This window comes from Triticum aestivum, chromosome 5D, assembly GCF_018294505.1.
Source record: "Triticum aestivum cultivar Chinese Spring chromosome 5D, IWGSC CS RefSeq v2.1, whole genome shotgun sequence".
Taxonomy (NCBI): Eukaryota; Viridiplantae; Streptophyta; class Magnoliopsida; order Poales; family Poaceae; genus Triticum; species Triticum aestivum.
In genome coordinates this window covers 249,169,399-249,183,875 of record NC_057808.1, presented here as the reverse complement: position 1 = coordinate 249,183,875, position 14,477 = coordinate 249,169,399, and the positions used below count along the sequence as shown (strand labels likewise).

At 46.8% G+C, this 14,477-nt stretch overlaps 1 protein-coding gene across 1 annotated transcript; it reads right to left on the bottom strand.

The window, feature by feature from the left end:
* Positions 1-9,369: 9,369 nt before the first annotated feature.
* On the bottom strand, positions 9,370-11,362 carry LOC123124621 (probable phytol kinase 2, chloroplastic). The gene is made up of 6 exons (XM_044545207.1): positions 11,076-11,362; positions 10,647-10,714; positions 10,427-10,561; positions 10,208-10,323; positions 9,983-10,097; positions 9,370-9,874 (listed from the first exon to the last, which is right to left on the bottom strand). The coding sequence occupies exons 1-6, from the start codon at positions 11,190-11,192 to the stop codon at positions 9,610-9,612; spliced, it is 816 nt and encodes a 271-aa protein (XP_044401142.1). The 5' UTR covers positions 11,193-11,362; the 3' UTR covers positions 9,370-9,609.
* Between the last annotated feature and the right edge of the window lie 3,115 nt (positions 11,363-14,477).

The following is a 14,477-nucleotide window of genomic DNA, read 5'->3' as shown; positions in this document are numbered from 1 at the left end:
CTAGGTGGGGGGCGCCCCTTGAGCTTGTGGGCCCCTCGTGGGACCTCTTGACCTAATTCCACCTATATAAATTCTCAAATATTTCCAATATACCAGAGAGCCATCCAAAACATTTTTTCCGCCGCCGCAAGCTTCTATTCTTCCATGATCCCATCTGGAGGCCTTTTCCGTTACTCTGCCGGAGGGGGAATCGATCATGGAGGGCTTCTACATCATCCTTGCAGCCTTTCGATGATGTGTGAGTAGTTCACCACATACCCACAGGTCCATATCTAGTAGCTAGATGGCTTCTTCTCTCTCTTTGATCTTCAATACAATGTTCTCCTCGATGTTCTTGGAGTTCTATTTGATGTAATCTTCTTTTGTGGTGTGTTTGTTAGGATCCGATGAATTGTGGGTTTATGATCTGAATATTCATGAGAAGTAATCGAGTCTTTTTTAACTTTATTTTGCATGATTGTTATAGCGTTGTATTTCTCTCCGATCTATCTGTTTCGTTTGGCAAACTAGATTGATTTATCTTCAGTGGGAGAGGTGCTTTGTGATGGGTTCAACCTTGAGGTGCTCTATCCTAGTGACAGAAAGGGACAAGACATGTATTTGTATTGTTGCCATTAAGGGTAAAACGATGGTGTTTATTCATATTGATTGGGTTTACTTTTGTCTACATCATGTCATCTTGCTTAAGGCGTTACTCTGTTTTTACCAGTTTAATACCCTATATGCATGCCGGATAGCGGTCTATGAGTGGAGTAACAGTAGTAGATGCAGGCAGGAGTCAGTCTACTTGTCTTGGACATGATGCTTATATACATGATCATTGCCTTGAATATCGTCATAACTATGCACTTTTCTATCAATTGCCTAACAGTAATATGTCTACCCATTGTATGATATGGGTTCGAGAGAGAAGCCTCTAGTGAAAACTATGCCCGCGGGTCTACTTTTATCACACACACACACATGTATATATATAACCAACATATTTGCTGCAATTTTTTATCTTTTATTTTGTTCTGCATTTATCTATCTACCGCTACAAGATTTGATCCTTACAAGTAACAAGTTCAAGGGGATTGACGACCCTCTTGCCCGTGTTGGGTGCAAGTATTTGCTTTTGTGTGTAGGTGTTGTTCATCATGCTTTGCGTGATTCTCCTACTGGATTGATACCTTCGTTTCACTGAGGGAAATACTTATCTCTACTGTGTTGCATCTCATCTCCTTTTCGGGGAAAATCCAACGCAGCTCACATGTCACAAGTAGCACCCATCTCCATGAGTAGCAAGTTCAACTTTTTTTTGGTATTTCATGTTCCATATCCATAACTAAAGATAGATAACAACTTAGTAATAAAGCAAACAAGCACACACACGAGAATATTCACCCCACGCTATTGCTCCCCGGCAACGGCGCCAGAGAAAGGTCTTGATAACCCAGAAGTGTAGGGGATCAATTGTAGCTTTTTTGATAAATAAGTGTATCGAACCCAACGAGGAGCTAAAGGTAGAATTTATATTATCATCAAGTTCTATCGACCACCGATACAACTCTGTGCACACTTAACGTTCCCTTTACCTATAACAAGAATAAAACTACTTTGTAGGTGTAAGGATAAGTTTGCAAGAATAGAACTAGAAGTACTTAGCAAGAATAAAACTAGGAGTAATTTGCAAGATAATAAAAGTTAGTTGTTTAGTAGAAAGCTTTTTCTAACACAAGAGAAGGATTTGTCCTTAGGCAATTGATATCTAGATCGGTAGTCATTATTGCAATTTTATATGAGGGAGAGGCATGAGCTAACATACTTTTTGTACTTGGATCATATGCACCTATGATTGGAACTCTAGCAAGCATCCACAACTACTAAATATCATTAAGGTAAAACTCAACCATAGCATTAAGTAACAAGTCCTCTTTAGTCCCATACGCAACAACCCCCTTACTCGGGTTTAAGCTTCTGTCACTCTCGCAACCCACTATAAGCGAATCATGAACGTACTTCAACATCCTACAGCAGGAATACCCCACGTGCATGCAGAATGGACGGCACAATAGGACAGCACCAAAATAAAACATACAACTCAAACCAATCACGATGTCGGGTGGTAGGTGCGACATATGCCAACGGGTGGCTTATCATTGTGGGAGCCAGTAAGACATCACCGGTGCCTGGAAACGGGATAAGGCGAAGACATGCACGCCGGCAGATCTTACCCAGGTTCGGGGCTCTCCGTGGAGATAACACCCCTAGTCCTGCTCTGCGGGGTCTCCGCATGATCACTAGATCAGTACAACTAGCTACAAGTGCTCCTTGAGCTGTTTGGCTAGAGGAAGAAGAAGGGCAAGGCCAGCTCTCCTTTTCTCTCTATGTGGTGTGTGAAACTCTATGAGATCAACCCTTTGCATGGGTGTCCCGGGGGGCTTATATAGGCCTACCCCCCAGGGGTACAATGGTAATCCGGCTGGGCACGGGTCCCAGCCGTCAGTGTCTATGCTTGCCGGCTTCTCCGCCGGCCATTGGGGCCCGCCGACTGGTGGGTCCCGCCGGCTGCCGGCCTCTTGGCCGACAGGCCGGCCCCATCGCTTGGGGGCCTTGTCGGCGGTTGGTTATTGTTGCCTCGCCTCTGATGATGAGGGCTTTGTCGAGGTAAGCGTGGCTACAGTGACGCCGCCTCGCGGGCTCTCACTGTAGCCTCACCTTGTCTTGTCTCCTTAATGAGGCACATGTTTCGAGGGAGGGAGGTAGCCGGCTATTGGGAGCCGGCTACGCCCCTGGCCGACTAGGGGAGGCCGGGCCGCCTTGGAGTGTCTCTCTGGCTAAAGGGCCCGCCGCCCGCGGGCCGTACTGGCGCCTGTCGTGGGTGACATCGAGGTCAACATGGCTACAGTGCCGCGCCGGAGGGGAGGTGGCTGACCCGTACGGCGCCCTGTGGCCATGCCTGCTTCGGGATTCGGGGGTAGTGGGCTGTACTGCGGCCATGCCCCGTCATATCACCGTTATGTGGATGCAGTCTTGGTGGGTGCAGTCTTGGCCGGCTTCTGGGAGTCGGCTTTCTTCATGGCCGGCTTCTGGGAGTCGGTCCTCTTGGGGCCGGCTTCCTGGAGTCGGCCATCTCGTAGCTTTCTTGGGGAAGGTTTCTGAGGCCGGGTCGCCTTCTGGTAGTCGCCCCTGGGGATAGCCGGCCGGGGGAAGGCGTCCTTGTGCTCTGTATGCTTGAAGGCTCGAATGGCCTGATAATTTTTCGAAGAGCCAGGGGGAGTCGGTTAGGCTACCCGTGGCCATTTACTCTGACACACGATCATCAATTAACCCATAGGACAAAACGAATCTACTCAAACATCATAGGATAGATACAAATCATTGGGTAATAATATATAGCATAAAGCACCATGTTTAAGTAGAGATTATTGCAGGAATAGAGAGGTTACACCACTGCATACGGGGGAAGAGAGTTGGTGATGACAGCAACAAAGTTGTTGGTGTAGATCGTCATTATGATGATTGCCCCGGTGGCGTTTCGATGCCACCAGAGAGATGGGGAGATATCCCCCCTCATTCTTCTTCTTCCTAGGTCTCCCCCTAGATGGGAGGACAGTTTCCCCTCTGGTCCATGGCTGCCATGGCTCCCGGAGGGCAAGAGCCGCTCCGAGATTGGATCTCTCTCTGTTTCCCCTCTGTTTTTGAACCTCTTCATTGTTTTTTATATTATCGGAGATCCATAGCTCCGATTGGGCTGAAATTTTGAGGGAATTTTTATCTGTAAAATATATTTCTTGCGGCAAAAGAAGGTCTGCAACCGACTCACGAGGGGGTCACAAGGCAATACAGTGCCCTACCCCCTGTTCGTTCCCTGTTGCCTTGTGGCCACACCGAGCATCGTCTTGCGTTTATTCTTCTTCCGAAAAATCACATATATTCCAAAATAAATCTCCGTAAAATGTTATCACGTTTGTACTTTGTTTGATATGGATTTTCTGTGAAACAAAAAAACATGAAAAAAACAGGAACTGACACTGGGCACTGGATCAATATGTTAGTCCCAAAAATAATATAAAATATTGCCAAAAGTATATGAAAGTTGTAGAATATTGGCATGAAACAATAAAAAAATTATAGATACGACGGAGATGTATCACGATGTAGTGATTTGGTTGGGCCTCCAAGTGCAGAGTTTTGTAGGACAACAGAAAAATTTCCTCAAGTGGATGACCTAAGGTTTATCAATCGTGGGAGGTGTAGAATGTAGATGGTTCTCTCTCAAACAATCTTGCAATCAAATACAAAGAGTCTCTTGTGTCCCCAACACACCCAATACAATTGTCAGTTATATAGGTGCACTAGTTCGACGAAGAGGTGGTGATAGATGTGTAATATGATGGTAGAAATAGCTTTTTATAATTTGAACAAATAAAAACAGCAAGATATAGCAAGTAACAAAAGCGAGCAAAAATAGTACTTCAATGCTTAGAAACAAGGTCTAGGTTTCATACTTTTACTAGTGCAATCTCTCAACAATACTAACATAATTGAATCATATGATAATCCCCAAATTGTAGCGAAGAATTGCTCCAAAGTTTCTATTCCTATTGGAGAAAGTAGGATGAACTTGCGTAGGTAGTGAACCATGTCAAAGTTGTGTTTCCAGTGAATCTATCAAGCCACCCCAAAGTGTCACAAATTGCCCGAGAGACCATACTACGACAACACCATATGATACAAATCAATCAACTCTTATGTCACCTAGATTATCCCAATGTCACCATGGGAATCCGCGAGTGAGACATGCATCAAGTGCTCTCAAATCCAAAGTATCCAATCCAATAACAAAGAAATCTCAAAGAGCAAGACTCAATCCACCATGAAAGAGATAGAGGGGAAGAACATCATGTGATCCAACTATATTAACAAAACTCATGGTACATCAAGATCGTGCCAAATCAAGAACACGAGAGAATCACGCCAATAGGAGTTACGAGGAAGCTCAGATGGCACTTCCACCCTAAGGGCGTGCCATGTGAACTTGTACCCACCTCGTGGGTCTTCTGGTCCTTCCCAAAAACTTCAAGGGTCTCTTATGTTCCAAAAAACGTCAAAAAGTTTTGTCGTGTTTGGACTTCGTTTGGTATTGTTTTCTGTAAAAACAAAAAAGAAGCAGAGAACAACAACTATCACCGGGCACTAGGTTAGTCCATAAAAATAATATAAAAGTGCACCAAAACCATATAGAACTCATGTAAATATAGCATGAATACTTCATAATTATAAATACATTGGAGATATATCAGGTAGCTGCGGGGTTGGTAGTTGTCTGCGCATCGCTTCCCGTGGGATCGACAAAACTCAACTTATCACGAATTGCAATAGCCCTATGCACTTGCAGACCATCACCAAACATGTAAAAAGAATAAGTAAAGCCTAAAAATCCTCCAATATTCATTTCATGAAATCCCACCTTTAATTCCTCATATCCAAACAACCACTTTACTTTATCAACATTGCCATTAGTTTGCATGTGTGTGGCACAAGGAGAGGCTAGCTCGTTGCAGGGAGACATCAAGATGGAGCACAAGGAAACTAAGGGCATGTTTGGTTGCCCGCTTTCCCTACAGGCAGGTCCAAAGGATGCAAAAATGGTTTGTTCGCTTGCTTGAGCTGCATAGAAATCTAACCCGCACTAACCTTAAAGCAACCGCTTGGTGAAAGAATCGATACAATCGACTAGAGGGGCGGTGAATAGTAGACTATAAATTTTATGCTTAATTACTAATTTTAGGGATTTGCGAATAAATAAAGTTCTCTAGATATGCAACTACATGAACATGAACAATGATATATGGTAGCAAGCTCAAAGCAATGTAAGCTATGCAACAATATAATTAGAAAGCCCACAAACATACAAGACAAAGTAAAGTGCAGGAAAGGATTAACCATAAGTTAGTCGATGACGTATATTTTATCCCAAAGTTCTCACTTCCTTGGGGAAGTTCTAGTCTCTGTTGGAGTGGTCCGGAGTAAAGGCTTCCAGAACACCATGGGAGGCTCACCGTATTCTCCTCGAGTCATCCCCAATGGATGAGCCTCGAACCACTCAGGGTTGGTCTAGAAGGCGACCACCACACCTTTACACACGTCTCCGAAGCACACTACAAGTAAGGAAGCTTACAGAGGAATCCTAACCGCCTAAGATCCCAAGCTCAAGAGTAACAAGTTGCTGGTGAAAAAAATCTTGTAGGAAACATGAATTGGTTTGGTCAAAGTGTAGGTCTGGCCTTGCTCCCTCGTTCCCCAAATTATCAACAAGTTTGGGTGGAGGGATTGAGAGTAATGAGAAAAACAAGGCATCAAAAATTGTGGCTGCTCAACAAAGGATAAAGTGTTACAGTTGGAGGTGAAAGAAGATCCCTGTTTATAGTAATCATGGAAAGTGATCGTTTATGCTAGTTAGTGTCGTGCACATTGGGTGTCTAGATCCTGGACCCCGTACACACAGGCTATCCAACAACTTTGGGCAGATAATCTCTTGGACACACAACAATAACATGAAGTGGAAGGATGGAAGGGTACTTCTATATGGTAGGTGTAGGAGGGCTAGTGTATATGTTTAGAGTATTCCCAATCCACCTTGAACCCTCTTAATAGTGCGGCTGTCCTACGACTGAATCAAATCGAAACGAAAACCTTTGAGTCGGGAGAAAACCACGGCTTTAATCTTTTTGAAGTGTGGGGGGGGGAGGGGTCAACCATCTCCACAATAATCATCCATGGGACCAATAACCTAAGATAATCTTAGCAACCGTTATTAATTCCACTAACCATAATGGTATCACACCAAAATATCGTTAAGTGCTAAATGCAATTCACTTGGCCTGGTTGAGGAGAAATGCTCGATTCGTTTGTTTCCTCCCACCGAAGCCCGAATGAGTGCAAGCAAGCGCACGGGTGGCTCTGGCGACGTGATCACATGGTGGACTCGTACGTAGATTTGCACATGTTTTGTTCTACTCACATCCCTTAATCTTCTTCATCTTGCGCCTTCTAATCTACACAACAGTGCTTTCATTCGAGATAAGTTCTCATAAAAGTTGCACATCAACATTGTGGTTCCATTCAGGAGGTTTCTAATTTCATGGACTGTAAATCTTTAATTTCGTGTTGTTTAAACTTGTTCTGATTATTTTTTCAAATCGTTTGAAATTTTCTTTCACGAGTAGCTTCATCTCGTTGTTTCACAGTTGAACGTTTGAAATGTTCTTTGACGGGAGCTTCAAATCTGTCGCACACAACCTCAAATCTCGCTGCTGCTGGTGTGTGACCATGACGCATTTGGGTTGTTTCTTTAGAGATGTGATGTTTTTGGGAGAAATCCTTGCTCTGGCTTCTAGTCAGGGCTGACTATGGCGGCATCCTTTGGCGTCGCTATCATTGTTGAAGGTCACGGAGCTCCTCTTTCTCCGCCTTCGGGTCAGGCATTTGTTCTCTGGGAGAAATCCCCAAATTTGGCCTTTTCAGATCAGGCGGCGGTCGCGTCGGGGTTGTTCTGGCGAACAATCTACCAGTTGAATAATCAGTGCTTTGGATGTGTGTGCTCAACTCGGCGAAAGCCGTATTCTGACCGAAGCCGATCATGGCGACGCCCGCGGGCACTGCAAACCTTCTTGAAAGCGTCGTTGTATGTTGTTTTCGCCATCCTCTTCATGACTTCGGGGGAAACCCTGGTTCCAGGTTCACCCGAAACAGACGATGGTAGCGTAATGTGCGTCGCAACCCTTCCTAAAGGCATCGTCTAGAAGTCAGCTCGATTGTCGTGTTGGGTAGATGTTTGCTGCAGTGATGTCGGTGGTGGTGGTTCAACCAGCTTGGGGTCGATGAGGGTGTTCTCTTCTTCATGTGTTACTCTTTGGCTGCCAATCGTGTGGTGTGTCGTCTTGTTGTTTGTGCTTGCTCAAGATCCTCCCATGGTTTTCATTATGTTGCGGCAAGCTCCAAGCTCTTGGTGTTGTCTCGGTTCACCTTTGCTCAATTATGGTGCATTGATGCCTCTCCAACCTGCTAATCGACCCGTCTTTATGTGGCGGAGCTCCCAATCAAGGTCTGTGTTCAATGCTACTTGCTGATTATGGATGCTCTTGAGTTGTGCCGTGGGATTGGGGTACACAAGTCGGTGCGATGCGTTAGGCTATTTGCAAAGTCTTCCATATTGTGATGTAGAGCATTAAGCTAGGCAGATAGTAGTACAGACCTCTCTGATAAGAACGCAGTCTAGTGGGATGTGGTCAATGGTCTCTTTCTTGTGCGAACAAAAAGGGCAAACCTCCTGGTGGTCAAGTCCACAACATGCAAGTCGGTCCGAGGTTCAACATTTATTTTGAAGAGCTAGCCAGGCAAAGAATCTGCATTGTAACGGAGCCTTGACTTCCATGTGAATTCAACTATGGGGACCTCCTTGCCCCAAAACTTTGCTGCATACGCCGTCCTAGTCAAGAACTCTCCATTTGTCTCCCGAGCCCATGCTATGGAATCCGTGGCATCCTGATTGAGCTGCGGGATGTCAACCGGGTCCCGTTTAATCCCGTTAAACCCACAATGTAATCTGACAGTTTAAATTTTTGTTTTTCTTTTCAAAAAAATGAACTGCGAAGCTAGGTAAAGCTAACTAAACAGGACTTGCGGACACCAGTTATTTACCATTTACTCCCTCCGTCCCATAATATAAGAGCATTTTTGACGCTACATTAGTGTCAAAAACGCTCTTATATTATGAGAGAGAGGGAGTGCATTCTATTCCTGCAGCATTTGGCCCGTCAACTCCGGGATAATGCCCGTCGCCCAAACTCCATCGATAGCGCCTGGCAAGCCGTGCGAGAATCTCTTGTGTTCCGACCAACTTGCGCGTATAGGCTTAGTGCTAATTCCTACAACCAGAAACTGTTAAGCCACATAGTATCTTCCTAGAATAGTGTGGTGCTTCCATTCCCTACAGTCCAGCGTGCTGCCGCCCTGAATAACTGCCTCCACTCTTCTGGTACCGTGATTTCAAACTCCACCCATTTCTCTGATAAACGGAGTCAAGTTGTTCAGGTTTTTGATCTGGTTTTTCTTATAAACTGGACCAGCCAAATACCAAGGAGGTAATTACTTTTGGCTTTTGGCATCTTTGAACAATCAATCATAGGAGGACCGCGGGTGAGTAGAGACACGCATAGATGCTGGATGGAATTTGATGGTGTCGATCGGCCTTTGAGAAGCATAGATGCTGACTATATCTTCATCGTTTCTCCATTGTTTCTAGAGAGCTTCTCAAAGGCTGTCGATCGGCCTCGACACCTAACGCTTCCCTCACACGCTGCTGCTGCTTTTTCTTTTTTATAAGACGAAAAACACTTATTTTCCTCTATCCGCAAATGTTATTCGAAACTTACAGTAATGCTGCTTACAGCCTTACACAATGACACTGGTAAACCAAGGTTAATTCAGGAATCAGAATTCTGTTACAGAGACACACAAACCGTACTAAACCAACACTCGCTGACAGCCTCTTCCGGTTGCAGTATGATTGTATCACTACCAACAAAGCCTTCCAATTCACTGCATCGTTTCCTTACCGTGCTAGCTACTGCCTGCAAAGACCATCGCAGCTGTCGCCAAGATGCTGCTCCCGACGCCGCTTCCAGCACCGCCACCACCACCAACATAGTAGAAAACCAGGCCGCCGACGAGCGCAGACGCGATCGAAGTTGTCAGGTTATCGTCCAAGAGCGTGCTGACCGGGAGTGACTCGACAATCGCCGCTGCAAGCGAGGTGACGCAGAAGGCAGCGACCATGGTCCAGCTCTGCTCCACGAACCCGAAAAGGTGGAAGTAGCACATGAAACTGCAGGCATACCACATTCAGTATTTGTCTCGGTCTTTCAGACTGTAAAACAAGAGATGACTTCAGGCTTCAGGGTCAAGTAGGATGTATGCATATCTTGTTGCTTACAGGATCGATGCGATGAAGCCGGCGAAGAACATTGCGATGCTTCCGGCGTAGGATTTGTCGGGATTGTGAGGGAGCTTCACACGCCCGAACCGCCTCCCGGCTATGTCAGCCACACCTGAAAGAAGCAGCATACATAGTCTGTTTTCTGAAACCTTCGCTCGAAGAATCAAAGGAGAACGTAGTAGTGCCGGACAAAAATGTAATTGCATGAGAAAGAACTAGTACCGTCCCCCGCACATAAGTTGCAAATCACAGCGATCGAAATGGGAGACGTCCGCCAAAAGATTACGGTAGTGAGAGTTATAGTACACGCGTAATAGAGTGGGCCTTTGAGAAGCTCTCTAGAAACAATGGAGAAAACATGAAGATGTAGTCAGTTCGTACTGTAAACACTAAACAGCACAGTAATAATACTGTGATAAAGGTGGGGAAAAGAGAGGCTACCTATAGTCTCCATTTCTTGTCATTGAGTTAACCACGCCGTCATCTTTAACTACACCAGATCCAATCAGGGTTACCTTTATGATATTGAGCGCAATGACAATTGAAGCAAGAAATGGAGCATAGACATCATCTGAACTGCAATGGGGAAGACATGTTAGAAAGGTAACGCGCAGAGTTTATGCCAAATGAAGAGTTTTGTTCGTTGGTGCTCTGGTAATACCTGAACAAAGGCCACATAAGGAAATATACCAGCCCAACACTGATGTGCACCAGCTTCCTGCAGAGTTTCTGAAAATGCAGAGCAAAGGACAAGCAGATTGCCGGATACCAATCAATCTCTCATCAATAATTTGCATGTGAATCTCCATTGTCTTTGTAACTAAACCACCAGGTTAGTAATGTTCCAAACTTTTCGAGCATGCTAAGCAATTTTGGTAGCTTAATTTCGCCTTCTAATTACATGATTGGTCAGTGGGGCAAAAGGAGTACAAGTAGAAGCAGAGAGCTAACCTTTCTAGGAGTACACTAATTGAGAGATGATTTTGAGTTGGCTTGTGCTATTTACTCAAGATTTTCTCCGTTCAAGTCGAAACAATCATCGATCCCAAACAAAAAAAGGAGAATTATTTAGGTGGCGAGCAGAGCTTACTTGGTCCAAGAGGGCGCGGTTGCCGACCTCCTCCCAGAAGCGGAGCACCGCCATGGCGACGCATCCGGTGAGCACGGCAGCGCCGGCGTCCCGGAGAAGCGGGCTCTCCGGCCACATGGATCCACCAACGCTAGCCCCACGTAACTCGCAGACAGATTCGCAAAGCTCAACCCTTTCTTCACAGATTTGTGGCTGCTGCAGGCAGGAAGACCGAGACAGTTGTACTATAATAAATACGCCATCGCCAATCTCTAGCTGCTATTGTCCTCGCCAAGGTCAAATTGTGTATAATAACTGCAACTATCGATTAATTTTTGCTCCATAATTAAATTTTCCATGTGGCTCTGAGTGGTGGACTAAGTAAGATCCCCAGTTTCTTAATTTGCTACTAGTTGCTAGAGAACATGGCAACGCTATGACTTCGAATTCTTTCATACATTTTCTGTACAGGTTGTTATCGGTGATTTCTGTAGAGAGTTGTGGTAATGCACGATGTATTGATCAGCGCAATATGCACGTATATATGATATATAATGTGGGTTTTACCTTAATCTATACAAAGAAATAGGAGGTGGACTTGATGTACAAGAAACAATCTATACATGCAACGATATGTGCTCAACACCTCCCGCAGTCGAAGCGTCGCCAACGATACAAAGACTAGACTTGAACTCCTCGAAGACGGAAATAGACGGTCCCTTAGTCATCACATCGGCAAACTGTTGTGCTGTCGAAACATGAAGGACGTGGATGCGACCAAGAGCAACCTGTTCATGCACAAAGTGAATATCCAGCTCGATGTGCTTTGTTCAACGATGATGAACTGGGTTGGCGAAGAGGTAGACGGCGAAGACGTTGTCGCAGTAGATAATCGTGGCCTTGTGAACCTCACAAAGCAACTCCTGAAGCAAGTGACGGAGCCAAGAACACTCGGCAACAACATTAGCCACTGCTCGGTACTCCGCCTCAGCACTCGCCAATATCTAGCTGTTATTGTCCTCATCAAGATGGAATTGTGTATAAGCTGCGAATACTGATTAATTATTGCTCCATGATTAACTTCTCCATATGGCTCTGAGTGGTGGGCTAAGTGATGTTGAAATATATTGCCCGCCTCCCTCCATCAGTTCGGACTTTTAGATGAGTTGACTGGAGCATGAATTTAATAAGTGAGATCCCCGGTTTCTTAATTTGCTAGAGAACATGGCAACGCTATGACTTCAGATTTTTTCATATATTTTATGCACAGGTTGTTATCGGTGATTTCGAAATAGCCAGGACAAAATTAGTTTACACGGAAACATTTTCCCTCGTCGCCGCCACAAAAAACCTAGATCCCTCTTCTCCTCTAGACACTAACGCGTGCGTGGTCGGGCAAAGCCCGCGCAGCGTCGGCAGCGGCGGGGAGGTCCTTCAGAGGTCTGATGCCTGGTGGGGCACGCAATATTGCGGAAAGGGCCGGCTGCTATGCATGCTGACGCGCGTGGAGCGGCGACTGGTCTGGGTTGGCGACTCAGCCCCGTGCATTGGCTACCTTCAACGGCGGTCCGGCCTAGCCTTGTAATGAGAGAAGGGTGTTTCACGAAAGGATCTTGGGCGGTGATGGGCCTTAGGTTGTCTTAGGGTTTTGGTTAGGAAGCGAGACAGTGACGCCATCCCTTTGTAGGAATAAGTTTCTCCCTATCTTATCTCTGTTCTGTTGGTGTATTCATCGTCGGCGAAGGATGTGCAGAGTTGTGTCCCAGCGGTCTTTCGAGATATGCTCAGTTTAGGTTTTTGGTGGATTCGGCTGCTTTCGTGGTCTTCAGAGTTTCTACAGGCCCTTCTCGGTGTTTTCTTCTTCAGGGCAGCGATTTTCTTTGCAGTTTCGCCACGTCAACCACATCTCTGTGGAAGCCATCACTTGTCATGTCAACTGGGGGGAGACGTTTTTTATCGTAGATTCTGCTGTGGGGGCCACTGATGACGGGACAGGACTGCGGAACCACTCGGCAGTAGCACAAACGTTTGCACACAGGATCAATCATTCAATTTCGGAGACAAGCGTTCTCCCGGCCCCGGCCCCAAGATCACTTCACACTCCTCTCTCCTCGCACACCCACCACCCACTCCATCGCATGCTCTAGACCTCGCAACGACCACCATGGTGTTGCACATCCCTAGCCCTCGCATCGTCATTGCGCCAGGACCGAGTGTCGATCGCCACACCACCACCAACGAGGATGCCTTGGAGCAAATGGTTACTATCATGGAGGCGGAGTTGCATCTGGCAGAGTGTCCAAGAGCTATCGCCAAGCCGAGGCGCAAGAGCACGCTGGGGTGGAGCCCCCCCCCCCCGGCCATCAGCTTGGATAGTTGGTTGCTTAACCTCTTAGACGTGACAAGAGAGGTCGTCACTCTTAGCAGCACAGGAATGGGAGTCCCCTCGACCTTCAGAGAACATGCTGCCCTGACGTTCCGTCTATCAGATGGGGTTTGGGTCTCAAGCAAGGGAAAGATACATAACTGGTGGGGTCCTAGCTGTGGGAGCCATCATCGCGCGCTGGTCTTGGGTCGAGACCCTCTTCTGACCGGATCTAGTGTTGGGGCAGTCCTTGACGGCTCTGGCTACCAGCTCCAGTCGGCACAGACTATGGTTGGGGCCCTATACCCGCTCCCCCTAGGTGCCCCCAGCTACCCCTTCTCTCTGATATGTCGTTGTTGGGCTCGGATGCACCAGATTCATCCGGATTTGGCCGACGTGGCCGATATGTGCTCCCTGATGGTTGTGGCGTGTGACCCTCTTCTTGTTTCGTTGGGATGTGTGCAGAGGGCGGATACCGAGGTGATGTCCTCGGGCAGAGCGGATGGTGTCATCTCTTCAACGAGCGATGATCGTGGGTGCTGGTCCATGACTTCGGCCATGTGGACGGCGAGGTTGCGGCGGGCATGCACTATGGTGTGTTGGGGTGCCTTGTTGCTCGGCATGCCTGCTTCCGACGATGTCCACCGCCCTTCAACGGTGGCATGTGCTCCCCTGTTCAGTTTTGTGGCTGGTTGGTTGGGATGGGGAGTGGGACCGGGGGAAACCCTTGGTCGTCGGCTGAGGGCTTGTCGAGGTGCCCTCATGTTCTCCTCCATGCTCTCCCTTTGGCAAAAGCTCTAGTACCCCTTGTGGATGGGCGGCGGTGGCTTCTTATGCATCGATCTACTTCTTCTACCGCCATTCTTCATTATGTGGTAACGTTCTTCGGCTTGCGTTTGCATGTGTGGTTGGCCTGTGGTCGGTGGTGAGGTCACGGGAGCCCTGCGGTTGTGGTTAGCGCTCCGGTCCCTCATGTCCAGGATGCTTGGTTGGGTCCATGCTGCCCTATGGTTAGTTTTCTGCCTTTCGACGGTACGAGGCCCTTCGAGCCAGGGCGA

Excerpts from the sequence above, each read along its gene's own strand:
- LOC123124621 (XM_044545207.1), bottom strand. The coding sequence starts at position 11,192 with ATGTGGCCGGAGAGCCCGCTTCTCCGGGACGCCGGCGCTGCCGTGCTC. Across the intron at positions 10,715-11,075 it reads ACCGCGCCCTCTTGGACCAA|AAACTCTGCAGGAAGCTGGT; the intron begins GTAAGCTCTGCT and ends CTGCATTTTCAG. Across the intron at positions 9,875-9,982 it reads GGCTTCATCGCATCGATCCT|TTTCATGTGCTACTTCCACC; the intron begins GTAAGCAACAAG and ends GTATGCCTGCAG.